This window comes from Rhinatrema bivittatum, chromosome 1 (genome assembly GCF_901001135.1).
Source record: "Rhinatrema bivittatum chromosome 1, aRhiBiv1.1, whole genome shotgun sequence".
Taxonomy (NCBI): Eukaryota; Metazoa; Chordata; class Amphibia; order Gymnophiona; family Rhinatrematidae; genus Rhinatrema; species Rhinatrema bivittatum.
In genome coordinates, this window is record NC_042615.1 from 359,380,295 (window position 1) to 359,405,913 (window position 25,619).

At 41.9% G+C, this 25,619-nt stretch overlaps 1 protein-coding gene across 5 annotated transcripts in view; it reads right to left on the reverse strand.

Moving 5' to 3' along the window:
* Positions 1-25,619, reverse strand: part of ANXA3 (annexin A3) — a 98,776-nt gene that overhangs the window by 34,636 nt on the left and 38,521 nt on the right. For all 5 annotated transcript variants that reach the window (XM_029600367.1, XM_029600338.1, XM_029600357.1 and 2 more), the window contains exons 5-9: positions 19,012-19,125; positions 17,261-17,351; positions 13,488-13,567; positions 9,376-9,432; positions 6,668-6,761 (exon numbers count right to left, since the gene is read on the reverse strand). In XM_029600367.1, coding sequence (XP_029456227.1) covers positions 6,668-6,761; positions 9,376-9,432; positions 13,488-13,567; positions 17,261-17,351; positions 19,012-19,125 — 436 coding nt within the window. The remainder of the gene's footprint in view (positions 1-6,667; positions 6,762-9,375; positions 9,433-13,487; positions 13,568-17,260; positions 17,352-19,011; positions 19,126-25,619) is intronic.

The following is a 25,619-nucleotide window of genomic DNA, read 5'->3' on the forward strand; positions in this document are numbered from 1 at the left end:
TGATGTTTTGTAATTGAATGAATTGTTTAGTAATTGAATTGTTGTATGCAACTGACCTATGTTGCAGCCATATTTATCCAATAAAGATCTTCTTTTTGAATAATGGTGAAACAGTGCTGCCTCTTACAAAGACAACAAGGAATTTGGGATGGGGTGGGGGATTTAATTATAGGTAAGCGCATGGAGGCGATCGCACCCGAGACAGTTGTGAGAGTTTTGGGTCTGCAGGCAGATCTGTTATTGGGGACTCTGAAATCTGTTTGTGTTTAAGAGTTTACAATAAGAACAAAATGGAGTCTTGTGAACGCAGATATTCAAAAGAACTAATTTTAAGCGTTAGGAACCTAGAAGTCCATATTCAGTGCAGTTGTCCATCTAGGTTTGGCACTTAGCTGGACAAACTCAGGGATTTAAAAATTCTGCTGGTCTGATTGCCCCCCACACATACACAGATAACTTGGTATCCAGCTGAAAGCCTAACCAGCTATGTCAGGGAAGGTCCAGGGGCATTCTGGAGTGGAATGCTGTTATCAGGCTAAGTTACCAAATACCAAAGGAAACCAGATACAAATTTATCAAAATGTATTATTACCCTTATATGGTTCTCTTAGGAATGATAACTAAATAGACATAGATTTGCTATCTATAAACAAACATCTATCATGTTTTTATACTAAATACAAATTTGGCACAGTAATTGGCTGTACTTATGAGCCACACACAGTAACTGTGCTCATTAACTGATTTAAATAGAAGGCTGGCGTCATCAAGTAAAATATTCAATTGGGAAATTTTTTGTGTGACCTGATTACTCTTGTGATGAAAGAGAATTTTTTTCTGTTTTGGCAATCAATTTTATCAGCAGATAAAAGGAGTTGCAATTGGAGCATCTATGGCCCCCGATATAGTTAACCTTTATGTGGGTTTCTTTGAGGTTCAGACGCTTTTGTCCTGTCCATTTGGTGATCACTTCATTTGATGGAAAAGATACATAGATAACATCATTGTGTTCTGGTCAGGTACGGCACAGGTATTTCAACAATTTTTTATACAGTTGAATTCCAGAGATGAGAATTTGTAGTTCACCTATATGGCAAGTCCTCAACAAATGAGTTTTTGATACATTTTGATTAGCTCTTCAGAGAGGGGGGGTTTAAATTTTCCAGAAACAGACTGACTGCAACACACTATTACACTTTTGATAGTTGTCACCCTAAGAAGCTGTACCAAAATCTACCTACAGGGCAGTTCTTAAGACTGAGGAAATTATGTTCCACTACTGATGAGTACAAAGCACGACCATTAGAAATGAAGGATAGATATGAAGAAAGGGGCTATCCTAAGATCATCATTCATCGCTCTTATAAACTAGGGAGGAGGGTCAATCGGAATTGTTGCTTCAATCTCAAACTGCTCAGGAGAGTTCAGATTGGTTTGGGTTTTGCCCTTCACCCCAGTCACGTGGCAACTTCAACAAAGTATTTGTACACATTGGGATATCTTGAGATTGTTGCCACCTTTTGAGCAGTTGCCTACATTTGTCTTTACTAGGGATAAAAATTTAAGAGAAAGTCTAGTTAGATCTAAGCTTTTATAAGCGTGATATCCAGCGTTTCTCTCATGAGAGGAATGGACATTTCCCCTTCGGACAATGTAGTGTTTGTCCAAAATCATTCAGTGGCGATACATTAGAGTTCTCAAGGCGTCAACCTTTTAAATTGCGATCCTGTACATCTTGCGAGTCCTCAGGAGTCATTTATATAATTTAGTGCCCTTGTATGCTGGTGTATATAGGGAAGACAATATGAAAACTAAAGGTTCGCATCCAAGAGCATCTGAGTTGCCTTAAAAGGGAAAAACAAGATGCACCATGGGTCACTCACTGGATGGAGAAGGGACATGCAATTGAAGATTTAAGATTTTCAGTATTGATACAATTATTGCTGCTGACACAAGCGGAAAATTTCTCTAAAATACTCCTTCAGAAAGACATACATTTTTAAATGGAGTATGGTTATACCCAATGGCCTTAACAGAGAGTTAGAGTGATCAGTTTTTTTATTAATAAACTGTGCATACTATGGGTAATTTTAATGAGCAGACATAAAGAGTTAGTGCTTATTAGTAGACCGATGCATTGTGTACGCATATGTGATTGGCTGGGAATTGTTTAAAACAGATAGAGACGCAATGAGACATAAATTCCACCATTTTTTGATTAGGAGATGACATAGATACCAGTTCATAGTAAGTCTTTGGCAATTTACTTTCTTTTTTGACATTTTAACAAAGTGAGGCTTATAGTTATGGGGTGTTTGCTTTTGTTTTAGAAATGCATTAGAAGTTCCCCTGAGGCAGTTTCAGATGCCGAAATCCTGCAGTGTCAGGGGAAATTAAATGTAGAACTTTGAGGGGAAAGATTGGACACAACAGGGCTTTGAGTAGAAGTTTAAAACGGCAAGGGACAGAAGTTGTTCACAGCACAGTAGAAAACTTTGATGGAGTGGTTTATTCTACAATAGTATTATTCGGGAAGGGAAGTTGGTGCATTAGACATCAAGTGCAGAAAGGTAGCTGCTGCAATAGATATTGAGCGCCATATAAACATCAGTTTTCTGTTCATGGATGATCTTTAAACTGCATTTTCATCTTTTTTATTATTTATTTATTTTTAGATTTTTATATACCGGTGTTCCTGTATTAAAATACTTTAATTAAAATAATTTAATTAAAATAATTAAAATTTTTGTGAACATTTGCCTTACTGAAATTTCTAGCTTGACATTACAATTACACCAGTGCTCAAGGGATATCAACAAAAACCTAGCCTCAAGTTTCATGACTGTGCGAGAGAAATTAAATTGAGAATACTGTGGGAAGAGATTTGAAATGAGTGTTGTGTGGATGAGCTTTAAAAATCTGTATTTCATTTTAGTGTTTAGGGCAGAGATGCCATCTGTATAATAGTTTATAACCATTTTCAATAAGAGAGGACGCCACAAGGCCTCTACCTATAGTTTGATAAACTGCTTTCCTGTGTTCGACCATGTTATTGATTCTTATTGTTTTCTTAACTTCTAATAAAAGTCAAATGGAAAAAAAAAATAAAAATCTGTATTTCATTTTCTATATGAATATTCATCTAATTGGATCTTTTACTTGATGACACCAGTCTTCTATTTAAATCTGTTAATGAGCACAGTTATTGTGTGAGGCTCATAAGTACCGACAATTATGGCACCAAAATTTAATTTAGTATAAAACATAATAGAAGTTTATTTATAGATAGTAAGTCTATATCTATTTAGATATAATTTACAAGAGAACTATATAAGAGTAATAATACATTTTGCTAAATTGGTATTTCAATATTTGGTATTTGAAACAGTATAGTGATTTATAGAGTACATTGTAGTGCAGCAGTTCTCAACTGGTGTGTCGTGACACACCAGTGTCTACAAGCACACGCAGATGTGTCGCCACACTTCCCGGTCCCCCGCTGTCCCAGGTGCTTCCCCTGCCCTAACGAGATGTTAACTTTTCTTCCGCCTGTTGCGACCGCGAGGCCTACGGATCCTGTTGCAGGCGCGGCCTACGGCTGGTGTGAGCATGGAGGCGTGGTCGCTAGCTCATGAGAGAGGAGGAGCCCTAAGGCACACCATGGGAGGTGAGAGCATGCAAGCATGGGCGGAGCAGGAACAAAGCAGGACTGGAACTAAGGCAAGGAACTTCAGAGCAGGAACAAGGCAGGGTCACAAGAGTGGTCCTCCAGCCACTCAGTAGCCCTTCCGAACCCACCGCTTGGGAACGAGTGCGTGAGGCCAGACGGAAGCTGAGGGCAGGAATAAGACAAGACAGGAACTTGGACGAAGACTCAGGATACTCAGAAGACTCTGACAAGGATTCATGGAGGTCTCAGGCAAGGATTCAGGACTCAGGCAAAGTATTGGGTGAGAACTGCATTGCAGCGTGCCCTACACAGCTGCCCATGGCTGGTCGTGGACCATGCTGAGCATGAAGCAGACTCCAGGCGAAGAAGTGGAACTTGAGACTGGAACATGTTGAAGATTCAGTAGAGGCCTGCACCGGGCACGCTCTACACAGCCACCTGTGGCTGGTTGCGGACCACGCTGAAGCGGAGCAGGTTCTGGCAGAGTCTTGAGGATGGACGGAAGCAGGCACAAGGAATTCCGAAGACAAGGATAGGATTCAAGACTCAGGATTCTCAGAAGCAAGGCATTAAAAACAGGAGTCATCTGGAGGCTTGCGCTGCAGATGAGAGGGAGGCAAAGTGCCATGAGGCGCCCTACATAGCCCCCCATGTTGAGTTTGGAATCTTATTTCTTAGGTTTGTGATTTTGTCTGAGAAATAGTTTCCCAGTTCTGGAGGTGGCTAGTGAACATGTGAATCATCTGTTAAAAGACAGGTGTTTAGACCCCTGTCAACCTTGCTCTGTTAAAAATTCCAGCAATGGATTGAAATATTGATTAATATTTATTTATCGCACTTCTATGCTGCCTGTTCCAAACTTACATTTGTTTATTGCGGCTCACATATACACATTCCTTCTCTATGATTTATCTATGTAACCAGCATTGGTGTGCGTTGGTAGTGTTTTGCACATCCTGGCCTGCATATTTGGATCACCAGTGCCAGCAAATCAGCTGTAGGATTTTTTAAACTGATATGGAGTGCTATGGTTTACATGAAAAAAAAACCTATTAATTAAACGGAACCTTCTAAAAGAGATGGCGTAGACAGTTCTGGTCCATGGGAGCCACAAACCGGACAGGTTTTCCGTACATGCATGTTTAGTGAAATTTTCATGTGTGCGTTTAAATTTTTAGCAACTGAACACTGAACACATTTTAGTATGAGTTTTAGTGCATAGAGCCCCTAAGTCCTGATTCAGAAGGGATAGTGCTACAGGAAAGATCTTATCAGTTACTCCTATCATAGCAAGCAGCATGGAAGAATATTTAATAGCTCAGTATTTTGAGTTTTCCAGACTAGTTTAGCAGAAGGCAGCTGCACTTAATTTTTTCCAATTACTGAACAAACTGGGCTCAGCGATTCACTCGAACATTCATAGATGCCTGCTCCAGCTCTGTGCAATGATGGCATCCCCTGCAGCGCATCTTGGGAGCTTGAATCTCATGGAAACTAAAATGGCTTCCTTCCGGTCCTCATTTCACTTTTTTTTTTAATTTCAATTTCTTTGACCAACGAGAGATACGTGTGCATATATTGGACACATCTAAAGAAATGGATTCCCTTTGTGTGCAGTCTGTCCTATTGTTATGGAAGGGTGGGTGCATTGTTTTTGTGCACTGTGTACTTTTATTGTATGGGAACCCATTATATAAAATTATAAATGGCAAAAAAAAAAAAAGAATCATGGCCAAGGTTATCGCTTGGCTATGAGTGTACCAAGAATATTTTAATTGAACTGAACAGCCTAAAAGCTTAAAACGAATTAAACAAACATTCAAATTTATACAGTAAAAGGATGAGGATCATGACACTATCAATAGCAATTCTTGCTATACTTTTTGGGGTAGATTTTCAAAGGGGTACGCGCGTAAGATATGCGTGTACCCCCCGAAAACCTACCCCAAACCCCCCCTGCGCATGCCGAGCCTATTTTGCATAGACTCGGCGGCACGCGCAAGCCCCAGGACGCACGTAAGTCCCGGGGCTTTGCAAAGGGGGCGTGTTGGGTGGGCGACACAAATTTCGGGGCGGGAGGCATGTTGGGGGCATGACGCCGGCCCGGGGGCGTGGTCGAGGCCTCTGGACCAGCCCCTGGGTCGGGTGATGGCGCGCCAGCAGCCCGCTGGCGCACGCAGATTTACACCTGCTTTCGGCAGGCGTAAATCTGCCAACAAAGGTAGGGGGGAGTTAGATAGGGCCGGGGGGGGGTCGTTAGGTAGGGGAAGGGAGGGGAGGTTGAAGGAAAGTTCCCTCCGAGGCCGCTCTGATTTCGAGCGGCCTCGGAGGGAACAGGCAGCGCGCACAAATGTGCACCCCCTTGCGCGCGCCAACCCCGGATTTTATAAGATATGCGCGTATCTTATAAAATCCAGCGTACTTTTGTTCACGCCTGGTGCACGAAGAAAAGTACGCGCGCGTGTAAATTTATAAAATCTACCCCTTTGTGATTTTAGCCTTAATCCCCAAGATAGCATCTTAGCTATTCTTAAACATGTGTCTCACTACAAGCCCTCTTTCTTCCACCCCTACCCCTCCACTGACAATCACATCCATCTACAAAACCGCTCACCTATTGATATTTAAATGTCCTAAGGTAACTCTTTAAGAGTTTGCAGCCTCCCTGCTGCTTAGCCACTTTAGATCCAAACATGGTACACTCTCCACTTTGGATACATTTTTAAAAACTGATTGAATTTTGAATGCAAATAAAATATGCAGGGATGGACAGTAGCCAGGATTGAAGCCTTGGCGAACGGCACAGCTCACAAGTTTCAAACTTGTACTAATTCTTCTCCCCCCCCAAATATGTTTGCATGTTTTTGGCAAATGAGATGATCACAAAATTATCAAATATCTTGAGACATTTGAAATGAAGAGTAAGGCTTTTATGGTTTGCCACTTATGAGCTTTCCTCTTTAGTTAAGATAATATGGTTTGAAATAGGTATCATACTTAATTTCAAATGAGGTACACTCCTTAAGCACAGAATCTGAACGAATGCATCTTCATCAGTTCCCCATTTTTTCTCTCCAGCATTGTACAAGACCTAGAACAAATATTAAAAAAAGAATGTGAACAATTTTCCCTAGTACATTATAATACCCTGGTACTTTGTTGTAGCATGCTGTTCCTAATCATTACAACATACAGAATTTAGATTAGTGCATGCAGTTTAACAAAAACCCTCCAATAGATGGCATTCAAGACTATGCTGGTGAAATCTCTTCACAGACTATCCAGATCTCAAGTTTACATCTTTCTGTTTCATGTTCACTTGATAGGCAGCTACTTTCAGAAGACCAAAAGCTTGGGTGTACAATAAAAGATAGAAATCATGGATCATTTTTAACCTTACTGTGCATTTTTCAGAGCAGCATTTTATTTCTGTTTCTAGAATATGTTACATGCACAGTAAGTAAAAAAAAACAAAAAACTCTATAAAAAATGATCTTCTGACTTGGGAACTGGTATACAGTGGACGGTAGAATTTTCTCAGAGAAAATGTATAAATTTGCAGGTAGTTTTCAAGTTTAGCATATTGTGTTATTCCAGTGCTCATTTTTCCCAATTATTCCTTCCTATCCCTATTCAGCCCTCATCTCCATCTAGATGTTGCATAAGCTTGCATACCCTCTGATAGCTCAGATGCCAGGCAAGATTTAGATTTTTCTTAAGAAAAGTGATTCATCAAATGCGATAAACTAACTAACTGGGTCATTTATCATTTCGCATTAGGGCCTTTGCCATGCAAGTGGGAGGAGTTTGGGCAGAGTTAATGGTAATGAGCAGCTCCTAATGTCAAATGCAAAAGAGTACCGCACAGAAACTGCGTTTGTGCCGCGTTACTGGGAAAAGGTTTTTATCACACATGAAATTGAGAGAGAGAGACTCTATAGAGAAGGCAGATTTGCTTACCTGTAACAGGTGTTCTCCTAGGACAGCAGGATGTTAGTCCTCACACATGGGTGACATCAACAGATGGAGTCCGGCAAGGAATACTTATGCCAAAGTTTCTAGAACTTTGACTAGGCACACTGAGCCTGTTGCACTCTCTACCTAGCTTGTCAGAAGCTAGGCAGAGAGTGCATTGTACAAATCAACTCCTCTTGTACCTTTCATCGATTCAAACAGCAGAAATTCTTCAGTGATGTCAACTTTGCTATTTGTACCTCCTACTCTATATGTAAAAATACAGTGGTATAAATAGTAGAGTGACATATTGTTCTCTACAAAGTCTCTGTCTCTCGTGAGATATATTTATTGCATCTTGTGGAAATTACCTATGCGATGCAAGAGCAGGGAAATTAGCCTAACCATGCCCCTTTTTTAATTTAATTTTTTTTTTTTTTTATCATGGGTGCTATTTCCGCAATATTTATAGTATTTTGATAAATCTAGGCCTAAGATGTCTGGGCTGTAATGCTGTGCTTGAATTGTCACCAGGGTGTGAGACAGTGAGCTCTTGTCCCCTGGAAAGCTGAGTGCTTCACCTCTGCAATGCAGCCAGCACTTGTTGACTGAGAAGCAAGAATCCCAAGGTCACTGCTGAATGTAGGTCTGCTCTGTAGTAAGCTGCAGTGCCAACCACAGGGCCATTAAGTTGGCCTTCTTTCAGGGTTTTTACTTACAAGAAATTTCTATCACCCTTCCAAACTCGGCAGAGGACTCGATAGGCAGGAATTCAGCAGAGCTTGGTAACGCATTTCCTATGACTTCAGAGCACCTTGGCTCCCCCAGGATGAGCTGTAAATCTGAGTTCCCAACACTTCATGGTATCTCAGCAACATGCCCTTACTCCAACTAGGAGATAGGGCCTCTCATCACTCACTCTCCAGTGGTGCCCCCAAGCCATGAAGCTGGACCTGGGGAGGGTAATTAATACACAGCCTGCAAAGGCTAAATTCTACTGTAGACTTGTTTTACCTGCAAACATTTCAAACAGGATTTCTGCACATAAATTCAGTCTGAAAATTCATGGGTATACAGATAATCCCATGAGGCATATATACATAAGGGGTCAATATTCAAAAGTTGTACATTTATTTAAGTTAGCCAGATAGTCAGATCCTGCTATCTTAGATGGGATAGTCAGCAGCACGGCTATGCTGCTGAAAATTACCGGACAAATCGCTACTTAGACAGATAAGTATAATCCGTCTAAGTTTAGACCTGCTCTTCAGCAGGTGTAACTTAGGTGGATATCTTATCCGTCTAAGACTGAAGATCGCTACTTATCTAGATAACTTATCTAGCTAAGTAATGCTGCCCCGATCCACCCTCTGCCTGCCCAAGAATTAACCAGCTAAAAGATAGCTGGATAAGTCACTTATCCGACTATCTAGTGGCCACTGAATATAACCGGATGTTCAGCGGCACTAGATAGCCGGATAAGTCCTACTTATCCAGCTAACTGCCATCTGAATACTGGGCCCGTAAAGGTTCACCTACTCCTGCACGTAAAAGCCCGATTCCGTTCCAACTGCACTCTCTGCAGAATGCCTTTTTAGTATGTGTGCAAATGTCCACGTGAAATAGTGCCATGCACGTTCTTACACGCACATACCAGCCAGGGCAATTTTCAAAGAGCCCCTTACATTCAACGCATGGACATGCCCTTGAAACTTTCCTCCTAAATACGCTTCTGTAGCTGAATATTGTACCTGGGCATCCTTTTTAGCAAGCTGCACATCCACTTTGGAATTTTCATCCCTTCTGCCCTATAGTACAAAACACACAGAACAAAACAGGTTGTCAAGTCATTACTGAGATTCAAACTAGGGGGGAAAAAAAATCTCGTAACAGCATAGCATCCTCTTATTTATTTTTATGTACCGATGTTCGTGGTAGCATCACACCGGTTTACATCAAATAACAACAGATAAAATATACATAAAATAAAATGAGGACATAAGTTACAGGATAAAAAAAAAACAGCAAAACCAATCTAAATTATCATAGAATAATACATCCTAAAAATATAATAAAATAAGAATAAAAAAAAAGAAAGCTAAGCCAGACACAAAATACATATCCAATAACCACAAGTCTTCAATATGGAGGATAGGCGTCCTCACTGGTGAAGAGATGGAATGCTTAATGATCAGCTCAACAGGTTATCTCCAGAAATGCCTTGTATCCTGCCATCCTACAAGTACTTAAATACATTTAGCGCATCAGAATTTCAAATCTGACTTGATGTGCCATTATAACTTCTCTTGCTCACTCTGCTTAAGATCTTTCTCTGAAAACATCATCACAGTTAGATGGGTTGGTAAGAAATTAGGGAGGTGGCAACCTGCAAACTACCAAATCATTAAGGTTAAAATACCTCCTTATAGACATCCATCCACTACATCCTGTACAGAAAATGCATGCATTTTGTTTGAAAAACACAATTTTTCCATCTTGAAATTTGCAGTAAAAAGCTTTGCATGAAAAAAAAAAAAAAGGAGCTGACTGCTTCTACCTTCATTTTTTTTTTTGCATTCACACATACATCCCTCTTTCCCCCTCCTTCCCTCAGCAAATATGATGGGACAGGAGACAACATTTCTCCAGCACCAGCGGCCTGGGAAGAGGAAAACCAGGGTGCGGGAAGTGCAGACCTCACCCAGCTTTCTCTGAAATAAGCCCGACAGGCAATCTGCTTGCATTTTAAGATAAAACAAGGAAAGTACTGGCAGTGGTGACCCTACACTCTCCACGATGCATGTTTTGGAGACTGCTTTTCACATTTTCAACACAAACGATCAGAAACCTCTGCTGGGGCCACCTTAGAATTAAATTAAAGATAAAGACTTTCAAAGTGAGACCCTCATTAGGAGACACCAATTTGGATTAGATTGCTTGACCTTAAAAGAGATATGTATATACAATTTAAACATATTTCGAAGAAACGCTCTGCTCCCACATTTGCCACTGAGGCGGCCTGGAACGTGCTAGAAGAATTCCATATTGCTATGAAAGGCCTGCTTCATATTTGTGCAGGGACTGCCTGGTCTCCCTACTATAAAGAAGAACACTGCACTCCCCCAGTGTAATTGCAGCCTGTCTCTTGTTGTATCCCCTTTCTCACGCACTTCCTTTAACTTTAACAAAATTCTCCGTTAAAATTGGCAATGCTATTTCTGCCCCACACCCCCTCCTACAGGGAGGTCCCACAAGGTTCCTCGCTCTCATCCACCCTCTTTAATATCTATCTCACCCCCCTCTGCCACTTACTCTCTGAACTTAACCTCAAATTCTATCTTTATGCTGACAATGTTCAAGTCATCATTCCTATTCATACCTCCATCTCTGCCGCGCTAAAACACTGGGAATCTTGCCTTGCATCTATTAATGCTCTCCTCACCAACCTACACCTTGCCCTCAACACTAACAAAACCGAGCTCCTTCTCATTTCACCACTTTCTCCTCCCAACCCCTCTCTTTCGAACGACCCTTCCTTCAATTCTATTGCCACACCTCTCTTTGTGAAAGACTTAGGAATTTTCTTGGACCAACAACTAACTCTGAAGAAATATATAAGCTCCATTCTTAAAGAAGGCTTTTACAAACTTAACGTCCTGAAAAAGCTCAAACCACTTCTTCACACCCAGGATTTCTGCATTTGTGATTCAAGCGACTCTCGCCACGAAACTAGACTACTGCAACTCCCTCTTCCTAGGGCTCCCCTACTCTACGATAAGACCGCTGCAAATGCTCCAAAATGCAGCAGCTAGAATAATCACCAACACTTGAAAAACAGAACACATCACCCCTATACTGAAAGATCTGCACTGGCTCCCTATCCCTTCCAGAATTCTCTACAAAACACTATCATTCACAAAGCCATTTACTCTCACAATTCCAATTGGCTTGACAGCCCGTTTAATATGGTGCAGTCTAACCGACCCACAAGAACAATAAATAAAGGGACCCTGCTCGTGCCCTCCCTTAAAACTGCACACCTCTCTTCCACCAGAGCCCGTGCTTTTTCAATTGCTGGCCCATCACGATGGAATTCCCTGCCCACCAGCCTCCGCCTAGAACCCTGTCCATTCAAATTCAAAAAGAAACTCAAAACGTGGCTGTTTAGACAAGCCTATCCGGACTAATCCAACCTCCTCCCCAGCTTCCTTCCTTCTGTCACAACATCACCTTGTACTATAGTCCTTGTACATATCACCCTGCATAACCAGCAATGTTATTGATACCTTTTTAATTTTGCTAATTTGTTATTTAACTTGTTTCTTGCACGACTGTTAGGCCGCGTTCCGTTATGCTGCACTATATTTATCATGTCTTTTTGTTACAGCTGATCTTTTCTCCATCTCTTTCCATGTTGATTTCCCCCCCCCCCCCCCCGTTTCTTATTATTATAGACCTTGTTATAATGTATTTTCAAACCTTCTGTTCAAATGTAAACCGGCATGATGTTTATACTAATGCCGGCATAAAAAAGTTCTTAAATCAAATAAATAAATAAATGGATAGAAAAATAACTGGGCACATGTGCAGAGGCTTCCTCATTTATCACAGCTTCCTGGCTGTCGGGGTGTGAAGGAACTTACGGCGGCTGACGTTCGGAGGCAAGAGGAAACCTCCCACGTGTTTCTCTGCCAGGGGGAGCAAGGAGCGAGGCTTGCAGAGAGGGCAGGCGGCGATCAAGCGGAGGCAAGCGGCACACGACACAGGAAGACTTGGGTGGCCCGTTAAGAGTAGTTCCTGGGCTTGGGACCACTTTTACACAAAGCCACGGGACCTTGACTTTGCCGTCACCAAATCATTAAATAAGTTGAGGCAGACTATGAAATTATAACTTCACCCCAAAAAGCAGCTGACAAACAGATCCTGGCAGTGTCCATCACAAGGATCTTCCACGTGCACTTCTGAGGAAAACGACTGGAAATCCCTCCCCCCCCCCCCCCCCTTTTAACATAGCAGTTTCCTTTTACTTCTCTAGAGCTTCCAGGGACTGGGGCTGAGAACTGGCAGCATAAGCTTTCATTTGCAACCCCACCCAGGGATTCTCCTCCTCCAAATGTTATTATCCCCTTCCAGCTTACCTTAGTGCAGGTATTACAGTGACAGTCCTCGACTAGAGACCAAGTACCAGGGCTCTTTCCTGAGCCCTGGAATTAGGGCTCCTAAATCAGGCCGCTAGGGGTTACTGACTGCAATGCCCCCTAGGAGCTGTAAACGTAGCCTCCGTGGCATCCCCAGCACGTCAACCTGGGGAGTGGAAGACCTGCACTATACAATTTTATTCAAAAACTGTGTTTAAAGAGTGCATGACATTGGGAGGAGGACAGGATCTCAGAAACACTGTAATCTAATGAAATAAACAGCTGCTAGCTTCCAATATTTGTAACAAAAAAAAAAAATATATATATATTTCTGAATCATTGTATCTCCAGATTTTGATTTAAAAACTCTTCCAAGCTTTACCCCAAAGGAGAATCAACATGACCATTGATTAGAAGTGAACCAGCCATTTAGTATGTTACAGAAAGTAGCATGTCTGGGGTCTTTTCCTTCTAATTTTACTCACTCTTCAAGCACACTTTCTGAAGTTTAAAATAGTATAGTGGAGTTCAGGCTTTTTTTTTTTCGTTTGGACAAGAACCACTCCATCTCTGTTTTGGAGTGGGAATGAATCCAGGTCCCTCTGAAGGGCAGTATGGTGCTGCTTCCGAGCTACAGGGCTGGCCACTATCATTGGAAGTTCCTGAGGTGTAGGTAACTTTTTCTGTAAGCTGGTAGCTGGCGATGGGAATTCTTGATGCCTTACCTCGGCTAAAATCAGCAAGGCTTTTCTGAAGTCACCAGTTGAGTCAGAACTGATGTCATCACTCAGATTCTTCCCACAGGCTAAAAACAAGTAAGACAGAAACTCTGAATTATTGTTAGAAAGGAAGCAGAAAACCACCCGTCACAGCAGAGGCATGACATACACAAGGCTGTTCAAACTGGACCAACATACACAGTTATCTTCTACCTCTCTGGGGAGGCAATCCAGTTATAAGATTTTTTTACTGGCATGTTTCTAAGAACAAGTAGAAAAAGTCTTTGGAAATACTTTGTGATGATTCAGTTTAAATTATGGACTCCCAGGGTCACTTCTGACTAAGAAACCTTCCTAAATTGAAGCTATACCTCATTCTGGAATAAGAGTTTGCACCGAGTCAACAACAAGTTGCCATATGATTTATACCTGGACAATTCTACTTTCACTCTTCATTTTCTGTCCTGCCTATGTTAACAGAGGCCATCTAAAGCAGTGCAGAATGCAATTGAATGCCGGCGGTGCTCCACAGGGACCTAGATAGCACAGGTCCTTCCTCATGGGAAGATTACTCCATTGCCGAAGGTCAAGTCAACCTACTATGTCTTCAGAGCCAACAGTGCTCAGCACTGTGCCGGTTTATTTTTGTTTTTCTGGAGCACCAACTTCAAATGCTATTGTTAAAGGGAAGATGAACAAGAGAAAGGCACGTGCTAATTTTTTTTTTTTTTTTTACAGTTTAAGAGTGAGAAAAGCAATATTTATTAGGGACTAGTTGTACCTGGCCACGCGTTGCCGTGTCTCAGTTTGGTTTAATTTCACAATGCGCATTAGCTCTGCTCCAGCTGTCCCAACTCCCTCCCCCCCTTCCCCGGCGGTGGACGGACTGGCTTGGCGACTCTTCTACCTTTTCCTCCTCCTGTGTGTAACTGTCCGGCAGTCCCTACTCCCTCCCCCCTTCCCCAGCGGCGGAGGAACGGGCTGAGCCGTTTCTCGGAGCGGCGACTGCCTGCCCTGTTCTCCTCCCCGTTGACACGCCCAGCACATAGCGCAGAGCTCTATGGTCCGCACATGCGCGGTAGAGCTGCTCTCTACTGCGCATTTGCGGTCCGTCGGTCAGATATAGCGTGTGTTGCTTTTACGTCCAACAGATGGCGCTGTTTTTCCCAAAAAGCATGTTTTTACCTGTCACACCTGTGACATCTATATAAGCTGGGGCAGATTTTATAAATCTGCGCACACGCGTACTTTTGTTCGCGCACCAGGCGCGAACAAGAGTACGCGGGATTTCAATAGATACGCGCGTAGCCGCGCATATCCATTAAAATCCGGGGTCGGCGCACGCAAGGCTGCCCAAAATCGGCAGCCTGTGCGCACCGAGCCGCGCAGCCTGCCTCCGTTCCCTCCGAGGCCGCTCCGAAATCGGAGCGGCCTCGGAGGAAACTTTCCTTCGCCTTCCCCCCACCTTCCCCTCCCTTCCCCTACCTAACCCACCCCCCCGGCCCTATCTAAACCTCCCCCCTACCTCTATCACGAAAGTTACGCCTGCTCGAAGCAGGCGTAACTTTGTGCACGCCGGGCTAGCTGCCGCGCTCCATGTTCCGGTCCGGGGGCTGGTCCAGGGGCCGCTGTCATGCCCCCGGAACGCCCCGGGCCGGAACCACGCCCCCGAAACACCACGTCACTCCCGGCACGCCCCTCCATGCAAGCCCCGGGGCTTGCGCGCGCCGCCGAGCCTATGCAAAATAGGCTCTGTGTGCGCAGGGGGGGTTTGGGGTAGGTTTTCGGGGGGTACGCGCGTACCCCTTTGAAAATCTACCCCTACCTCTGCCTGCTTGCTGTCTTTTTGGCAGGGTCCTGGAGAGCACAAAATACACAAGAAACTTTCAGGGGTTTCTGCTGAAACAGATCCTATTCCTCAATTTTCAAATGCCCACTAAATAACGCTTACTTAACTTGGGAAGAAAGGTTTGCTTGTTTATTAGGTTGATCATCAATGGTTTCACCATGATGACCATGCTGGCCACAAGTGGATGGCACTAACATAGCCTTACAGGTCAGGGGCTGTAATATTTCATCGGTTAGATGTAGATTAACTGTGCACAGCTGGCCGTGAACATAATTCAGATTGCATTGCCAACCTTTACTGCACTGCGACATCCTCGGTCATGTAACTGCTTAAGCAATAAGTGACTGTTCTTAGCACAGAGAAACTGAAAGGCCGTGGAGCCCACTCACGCAATGCAAGGAGGACTGCGCATTTTTTGACTGAATGAAGACAAACGTAGAACAAGATGTGGAAAAGTAAACTGTGTACCAAATATGTAGGATGTTCGTTTTTTTGGAATGTCACCGTTTCCCCTCATCACCGATTATTTTCGCTTGGTTACAGCCTTGATCTTGTTTGCTGTCCAACCCCCCCCCCCCCCCCGTGTCTCCCATTCAGAATTTACGCTACTGGCATTGCTGTCAAAGAGACATTGGATGCCGCCGAGAGCGCCACGATCCAACTGTGCTCCCGGCGGCATGGAGCGTTCAGAGGATGCCGGGTGGGCTCCTGTTTCGTTTGCGAGAGGGTGGGCTTCAGGAGGGGGCCCGAAAAAAATTGGGAATTTTTTTTTTGGGGGGGGGGGAGGGGAGCTTTCCTGACCGGTAGGCCCACAGTCTTTTTCTGGCAGGGTCTGGGAGTTACGCTTACCTGAAGGAAACTGAAGTTCCTCAGAGGGGGGAGGGGGGAGGACAGTTGGGCCTGCAGACCTCTTTCTTTTTCACTTTTAGATTGCCACCACTTAAAGTCAGCTAAGGTTTCATATATCTGTTAAACAGAAAAGTGTGCCTGGAGAACTTTAGACCTGCCTTCACCGTGGATACTAAACATAGCTGAAGAGCGCTCATATTCAGTGCTATCCGGCTAAAGTTAAACCCTGCCCCCAGAATGCCTCTTTTATCCAAATAAGTTTTAGCTTGATGACAACTTATCTGGGCTAAAAATGATCCCGGCAGTGGTGGGAAATATTTGAACCTAAGATTTGTCCAGTTAAGTCCCAAACTTAGCCAGACAAATCCTGTTGAATATTAACCTCTTAGATTCCATCAATTGCTTTAAGCTGAGTTACAGTTACATTCCTTTTTCAAAGAAAACACAGCTAACATTTATTGATTCCTCCTATAATAGTACCAGAGGACGTGGCTGCTCACTAGCAATTATATTATGGCGATATGAGCTGGCCCATGTGGAGAGTGAATTGGTGGCAGCCTGGGTAGAGGCAATACTACCTTAGCATAGTGCATAACCCAAGACAACCCAAATCTTTCAAAAGCTACTGACGAAAGCATCACCCTGACTTCCTATTTGTCAGCTTATGGATTTTTTATTTTATGGTGCTTAGAGCTCTTTGGAAATTATGAATTTAATTACCTGCAAAAACGAACATCCCTGGAGACAGAAAAACAAATTAGGTAACTTGCTTGATGCTACAGAATGCACATCTGTGTGAACAGCACAAACAGAAGCTTGGGGAAATTATTTTGCAGGGAAGGTCATCACACTAAGAGAAAGCCTGGCTTTCACAATTACAGAAGGGCATCGGGAAGCCTGGCAGAGGACTGAAAATACCAAGATGACGCATAACAGCCTGGTCTAGCGTGGAAAAAAAACACATAAAAATAACTCCATTGTTCACAAAACATACTAAGAATATTTTTCAAGGAACTGGGCAGTGAGAGGTGGAGGCTGAAGGAGGACAAGTATCAGCAGATCAGTTTGGAACAATCTCTACCTTTGTAGTATGTATGGGCTATTTCCTTCATTTGCTTGTTGTTTCTGGAAGCCAATATTTCTATCAGGGCCTGCTCATCTGTCCCACTTCCCTGAAGAGAAACAAACGGCTTGAATTTCCTTCTTCACTGTCATTTGCATTTTTACATTTTTAGAATGGATTTGGAAATACATCTTTTTTAAAAAAGCGTCTGTTATAAACATACGTCTGATATTTAAAAATTGTCTATTTGGTATAACATAGTAAAATGGTAATGAAGGCAGAAAAAAAGACTAAATGATCCATCCAGTCTGCTCAGCAAATTTCTTATGGTAGTAACTGCTGTTCCATGCAGGTTACCCCCCAACCTTTATGTTAAGGGTAGCAATATTTAGAATCAAAACCAAGCTACTGTCTAACATATAACAAACTTACTTATTGCAACATTTTTTTTTTACAGGGGGAGCAGCCTTCTTGATAATTCAGACAATGCTGCTTGAACGTGCTTTGCTGTCTGGACTTGACTGTAGAAGCAGTCCTGTGCTTTTTCCCTAATGTCTGCGTATCAGTACCCCTGGATCGTAAAAGACAGGGCCCAGCGTTGGCTGTCGTCTCAATCCAAATCCCCTTCATCCCCCTGCTGTCGAAGTGGAGCAATAAGGGCAATTTTCAAAAGCCATTTACTCGGGTCATTTGGTGGCTTGAAAATTTCCCATCCCTTTTCATGGGTAAAAGTGCGCATGGGAAGGGACCAGCAACTCACAGCCTTTTTGCCCATGGGAAAAGCAAGCAGGCTCAGAAACGGACTCAGGTTGTTTTCAAACCAGAAGTAGCCATTCCTGCCTGCTGGCCGAGGCCAGACCACATGTATACATTTGAATCAAACCTTTTCTTTCACACTTTGGGATTTGTTAAAGAGCTTGTCACCATTTTAAGGGTTGATAATAACCTAACCGGTTATTATATTAACAGTGGAAGAGGCTGCTCTCCAACACTTCGGATTTCTGCACAAAATAACTTGATCATAAAGTCCATTAAAGAAAACAGTTACAGGAAACTTAATACAGTGACAACTTAACTCAGTGTTTCCAGCTGGATTACCTTTTTAGTTACAATGCTAACAACCCTAGTGTGATATCAAAGGGCACAATGAAAAGAACAACCAAGTTTATACCTTCTGGTATACACTTTGGTGCCGAAAAAGCACAACGGTGATATAAACATTCATTCCTTCTGAAAAATATGAAGGGAGTGAATGATAATATGAGATAGAATCCCCAGATACAGACGCTAGAAACATGGTCCCGTGTCAGGAAGCTGACTCTTCAGCATTAAAGAAGGAAGATAAGTACATTCTTATCTCCATAATATTAAAAAAGTTCACAAAAATAAACCATCTGGCCTATGACCAAATAGAAGGCAAATGAAGGTAGCTTTCTGCAGGAAGTGCTTATTATGATGGCTACATTCATGGCTTCGAATCAATGAAGAGGACTTTGTTACCTTTTAAGTTATCATAAAATAGGGCGAATCAGACCAAATGATCCATCCAGTCTGCAGGTTTACAGCAGGTCTAAATCCAAACAGGAATATGTCCTATTGTTTGTATAAGCAAATATTTTTTAATCAAATTTTCTCTCAAGCAGCATCTGATGAGCGAGTACCATGCAAACCCTGCAAGACTATATATAGCCCAATAAAAGAAAAAACAAAAGAATATAGTTGGCTTTACCTGCAAGTAGAATTTAAATAAAGGTTTATTGTCAACTTACTTTCATTGATTTCTTTAGCTGCTTTGCATCAAATAGTGCTGGCTGCATCAGTAGAGACACCATGACACGCTCAAAGTTGCCTGAGAGGTCACTCTTCAAGTCATCCTTAAGTTCCTACAAGAAAAGAAACAAGTATCACAGTTCATCCGGCATTGTCCCCAAGAGGCACCACTTCCCCCTGCGAAATGGACCTCGCTAGCTGGGGAGATTTCACATCTACAACACTAACAGAACATTACTGAACAGGAAGAAGCAGCCTCTTTTTCTGGTTTATTCTTGAGGAGAGATTAGTGTACAAAGAGCCTGAGAACTCCTCTTATCCACTACATTGATGCTCTGGTTCAATCGTCCTACTTCAAACTGCGGATGTTGCATTCTTTAAAGCCTATATTATCTAACTCGGATTTCCAAACTGTTGCCCAATCTTTCATTCTGGCCTCTTTGGATTATTGCAATTTTTGTTCCTGGGTCTTCCTGAGTCTTATTTGAAGGCCCATCAACTTATCAAAAACTCTGCTGCTCATCTCATTTCCAGTTCTTCACTGCACAACCATATTTCTCCCGTTTAGCTGACTTCCATTGGCTTCCTGTCTCTTGGAGGATAAAGTTTATGACCCTTACTTTGGTTTTCAAGGCTTTGCATGGCCTGGCACGCTCCTGTATTGTCTCTTCCATACGGAGGTACTGTCCTACTCGGTGTCTCTGCTCAGCTACTCAAAATCTCGTCAAAATATACTCAAACAAGCTCATCTATCGGTATCCCTTATACAGATTTTCAGTATAGCTGGGCCTATACTTTGGAATAGTCTCCCAGGTACAATCAGAGCAGAGAATAACCTGTTACGGTTCAGAAAGCAACTAAAAATGTATTTTTTTCTCTAGCTTTTCCTGACATCTTAGTTTTGCTGGTTAATGAATATTTGTTTTTCTTCTCATTAGTTTTTTTTAAATTGCTTTTCACTATTTGTTTTGTAATCAATTGCTTTTTCATCATGTATTATTGCTGGCATTAAATAGTTTTGTGTATGTTACTTGTAATCTGCTGAGATTTGTGGATCAGTAGAATATAAATTGTTTAAATAAATACTACCATCTGAATCGAAGTAAACTGGGACACCGCAGTGCTGGCCCCTAGAACCCTGTGTAGGTATCACACCTATGCACACAATTTTTAAACAACCCATACAGGGATGGGGTTAGATTGGGGGAGAAAACAATGCATGTCATTTGGGGCTTTCAAAACTAGGCGTACTGTTTTAGTCGGAAACAGTATCCATAGGAAAAGAAGGTGCAAAAGTCTGCAGAGCGGTTTTTCCTTAAGCAATTTTCAGTATATTTTCTCCTTTAAAAACCAGTACAAAGATAGTGGGTAGAAACTACCCAGAGACTTCGCAGCAATGCAGACAGTTTTGAAAATTGCCTCAACAGAGCATGATCATAGCATGCAAATATGAAGAATGGATTCAGAGGAGATTTCTTACAAACAGGTGGATGTTGTCAGACTGAAAAGGAGCACAGCTTTTAGTCTTACCTTAATGTGAGAATATAAGTACTAAGATACATTAAACAAAAGAAAGGTGTCCTAGGGAGGAAAAAACCAAAACAAAGGAGATGCAAGAGATGCATCAGGTGGAGTTGACATCATGAAGTCTATTAAGTGCTACTGCTTTCATTTATTTTATTTAATTATGTATATATGTATTTAACAAATTTGATCTCTCACCCAATCACCTAGGTGCCCTGGGTGAGGTACAGCATTGCAACAGACAAAACACAAAATAACCAAATATAATAAACAAAAATAACAATATGGAAACATTACAAACTGACATCCTAAAAAAAATTAAGCCACAAAATACAAAAACACTAAAATCAAAACCAATATTAAAAGTTTATGTACAGCACATACAGCATAAGCTTCCAACTGCATTGTTTCAGCTTTTATTGTGCTTAGCTAGTTATGAGGTATATTTTTCAAATCATGTCATGCGTTAATGCATGTTATTTCTGCAGTTACCATTGTTTGCGATGGGACCTATACACTAATGATATGCAACACAGTTTGAAAAATAACTCTAAATTTGCTTGCCAAGTTCCTAGAAAGAACTGGATGGAATATCTTACAAATTTACCTTTTAAGAGAGAAACATAATGGTCGTGAACAGCTACTACCTTGAATGGGTAAATGTCACATCAGGACATGCCAAGGAAGTAAAGTTTCTAGATGAAATAAATGACATATGGAGCACCTGGTCTAGAGACCCACAATAGAAGGAGTTATTTTAGATCTAATCCTTAGTGGAACACATGATTTGGTTTGAGATGTAATAACATTGGAGCCACTGGGAAATAGTGATCATAACATGATCAAATTTGACTTGATAACTGGAGAAGGACATTAAGGAAATCTACTACAAAAGCATTTAATTTTAAAAGGGAAATTATGAGAAAATGAAAAAAATGGTTAGAAAAAAAACAAAGGAGCAACATCAAAGGTTAAGACTTTACATCAGGCATGGATGCTGTTCAAGAATACCATCTTGGAAGCCCAGACCAGTTGTATTCCACACATTAAAAAGGTGGAAGGAAGGCCAAACAACCGTCGGCATGGTTTCAAGGGGATAGGAAAAAGACTATTATAGGAAAAAACATCTTTCAAAACATGACAAAGGGATCCAGCATAAGCACTGGCAAGTTAGATGCAAAGCACTGATAAGGAAGGCTAAGACAGAATTTGAAAAAAGATTGCTGAAGAAGCAAAAATTAATTAAAAAAAAACAACAAAAAGCTTTTTCAGGTATATTCGAAGCAAAAAGCCTGCAAGGGAGTCAGTTGGATTATTAGACGATCAATGGGTAAAAGGTGCTGTAATGGAGGACAAGGCCATAGTAGAGAGATTAAAGGATTTCATTGCTTCAGTTTTCACTGAGGAGGATGTAAGGCAGAGACCCATTCCAGAAGTGATATTTAAAGGTGATGATTCAGAGATGAAACAAATCTCTGTAAACTTGGAAGAATTAATAGGGCAAATTGACAAACTAAAGAGTAGCAAAACACCTAGAGTACTGAAAGAACACCAGTTTTTATAAAGTATTAGAGGTGATCCAGAAAATTATAGACCAGTGAGCCTGAGGTCAGTGCAGGGAAAAATGATTGAAACTATTATAAAGAAAAAATTACTGAACATATATAGTAGTTTAATGAGACAACATGGGTTTAACCAAAGGAAGTTTTGCCTCACTAATCTGCTACATTTTGTTTTTGAAGGTGTGAATAAACATGTGCATAAAGGTGAGCCAGTTGAAATAATGTATCTGGACGTTTAGAAAGCATTTGACAAAGTACCTCATTAGACTCTCTTGAGGAAATTAGAAAGTCATGGGATAGGTGGCAATGTTCTATTGTAAATTGAGAACTGGTTAAAAGATTGAAAACAGAGAGTAGGGCTAAATGGACAATTTTCTCACTGGGGAAAAGTGACAAGCAAATGCTCCAGTGATCTGTGTTGGGACCGCTGCTTTTTAACATATTTATAAATGATCTAGAGATGGGAATGACGTGTTAGATGTTCTGTCAAATTTGCTGATGATACAAAATTATTCAAAGTTGTTAAATCACAAGAGGACTGTGAGAAATTGAAAGAGGACTTTGTGAGACTGGGCATCCAAATGGTAGATGACATTTAATGTGAACAAGTGCAAATTGACGCACATAAGGAAGAGTAAATCAATTTATAGTTACATGATGGCAGTCCGAATAGTTCCAGATTGGCAGTCACCACCCAGGAAAAAGACCTAGGCATCATCATGGATAATGTGGAAATATCCTCTGCCCAGTCTGTGGCGGTGGCCAAAAAAGCAAATAGAATTGCTAGGAAATATTAGAAAAGGCATGGAGAATAAACAGAGAAAATCCTAATGCCTCTGTATTGCTCCATGGTGAGACTGCACCTTGAGTATTGTGTGCAGTTCTGGTTACCACATCTAAAAAAAAAAATATAGCGGAATTAGAAAAAGATACAGAGAAGGATGACTAAAATGATAAAGAGGATGGAACAATTCTCCTATGAGGAAAGGTTAAAGAGGTTAGGAATCTTCAGTTTGGAGAAGAAACGGCTGAAGGAAGATATAATACAGGTCTATAAAATATTGAGTGGAGTGGAATGGGTAAATGCAAATCAGTTGTTTACTCTTTCAAAAGTACAAAAGACTAGGGAACACAAAATGAAATTACTAGATAATACATTTAAGACAAATAGGAGAAAATATATTTTTTTACTCAATGCACAATTAAACTCTGGAATTTGTTCCCAGAGGATATGGTAAAAGAAGTTAGTATGGCTGGGATTAAAAGAGGTTTAGACAAGTTCCTGGAAGAAGAATCCATAAACCATTATTAAGGTAGACTTGGGGAAATTCATGGCTTATCCTTAGATTAAGCAACATGGAATCTATCGACCTTTTGGGATCCTGCCAGATATTTGTGACTTGGATTGGCAAGGGTTTCGTGAGGACTAACATCCTGCTGTCCTAGGAAAACACCTGTTACAGGTAAACAACTCTGCTTTCTCCTAGGACTAGCAGGATGGTAGTCCTCACACAGGGGTGAATCCCTAGCTCTAGGCTGTCCGAGCAGGACAAAGTGTGAAACTGCACAGGAAGGCCCTTTGGGCAACCTAGAGAAATGATAAAAGCTAAAGGCAGCGTTGCCAGAGCATGGCGAAAAACATGGTGTATCCTTTCAGAAGATACAGAAGATATAGCACAAGGGCCTTAGCTTGTTCTCTCCTCCCTCCGACAAACCACCAGGAGTCAGAAGGAGAGGAGAACCCAAGGAGGCAGACTGGTGGACTGCCGGGGCAAGCACAAGTCGCCAGGTTGTCTATCAACCCCAAGTGAACAACTCACTGCCAAAACCAGCAGGGAGTTACCCTCCGAGATGGAGCCCTCGGCCTGCTTGGAACAGCGGAAACAGAGTAAATGTCCCAGGGGATAAATCCAGAAAACTCCACTAGGAGACGGGAAGCTGGGGAGTCATGTGCGCAAACCCCGGTAGAACAGGATTTCATTACCTGCCCAGAAAGCAGAAGGACACCAGGGCAGGCCCAGGGTGATCTCGGAGCAGATTTCCAAGCACCCAGCTGAAGTATCACAACCCCAGCCATGAGTGCATATACTCCCCCCCCCCAGGAAGCACGCGGACCAGCAACGGACAATCGTTGCATGACCAAGAACTCCTCCGTCCCGAAAAGAGGAAGAATAGCTTGCACGCTACTGCGAGCAAAGAGCAGCGCCTCTGTTACGGGGTCACTCAGCCATGGGCATGGCGAAAGGGTGAAAAGCAAGCTCACCCATTTGAAAGATTAGAACTTTCATCACAGAGGAGGATCCTGCAGGCGAGCATGACTGGCGATAGCGGTCCCTAAGAAAAGATGCCCACAGAGTCCAGCAGGTATCAAAGTGACTCTTGAGAACTCAGGTGAGTCCCAAGGCTTAGCGGCATACACGGATCACCGACAGAGTGCAGAAGTCAGTCCTGTCAGCACTGGGGAAAAACCAGTCAGAGCAAGGAGAGGACACAGATACAAAACTGCAAAACAGTTTTTCTGTTTTTTTTTTAAGTAACAGATTCTACTAGACTGCACAGGGGAACTCCCCATGCAGCCTGTAGACAGTTGGAAAGTAGAGGAAAAAGAGAAGAAATAAAACTACAGGAAAAGGAAAGAAAAGAGCTGCAGCTGTGGCTCTGCGGAAAAAAAAAAGAGACTGAGGGACTCTGCCTAGGGGGCAGGGTGATGACTACAGCTGCACATGCTCAGCAGGGCATGTTTGAGAGTTCTAGAATCTTTGAGATCAAAGTTCCATGCCAGGCTCCATCTGATGATGTCACCCATGTGTGAGGACTACCATCGTGTTTGTCCTAGAAGAAAGGTTTTTTTCATCAACCTGAAGTTAAAATGTTTTTTACTTTGACTGACTGGATTCTATGAACACTGAAATCTTGAGTGAAGTATATTTTACTTTATTTTGTATCATTTAAATCTTTTATTTCATTTTTGTTTTTATTAATTTTAAGTTTATTATACTTTTACCCTTTCAATGTTTGTCTTATCAATGTATTTATTTTTTATATTTTATGATTTTATATACTTGATGTTATATTATTATTTATTTTCTATTTTGTAAACCGCTGAAAATGGTATATAAATAAATGTTGGATCATAGTACCGTATAAATATTGGCTTCTTTACTTCTCGTTGTGCTGCTCATTTTCCTGTGGTTTGTTTTGCATAGTGTGCCAGTGTGTCTGGGTTTTCAGCATCCACCTTGTTTGAGTCATGTAGAATTTTTTTGTAGCTAGTTCTGAGTGCCAGTTTCTTTATTTTTAACCCGGTAATTTCTCGTCTCTTCTTTTCTCCAGCTCAGTTGGAACCACAGCTGGAATCCTGGTGCTTCAAGCCTTCATTTGCAACTACCCAGGGACCCTATTTTAATAGGCCCTCCCTAGTTGGTCACTAGAGCACCAATCCTGCAGCTGAGAGCCACACACCAGGCCACCTTCTGGAACCTTGTATCATGGGCTCTCAATCTGGCCAATAGATGTCACCC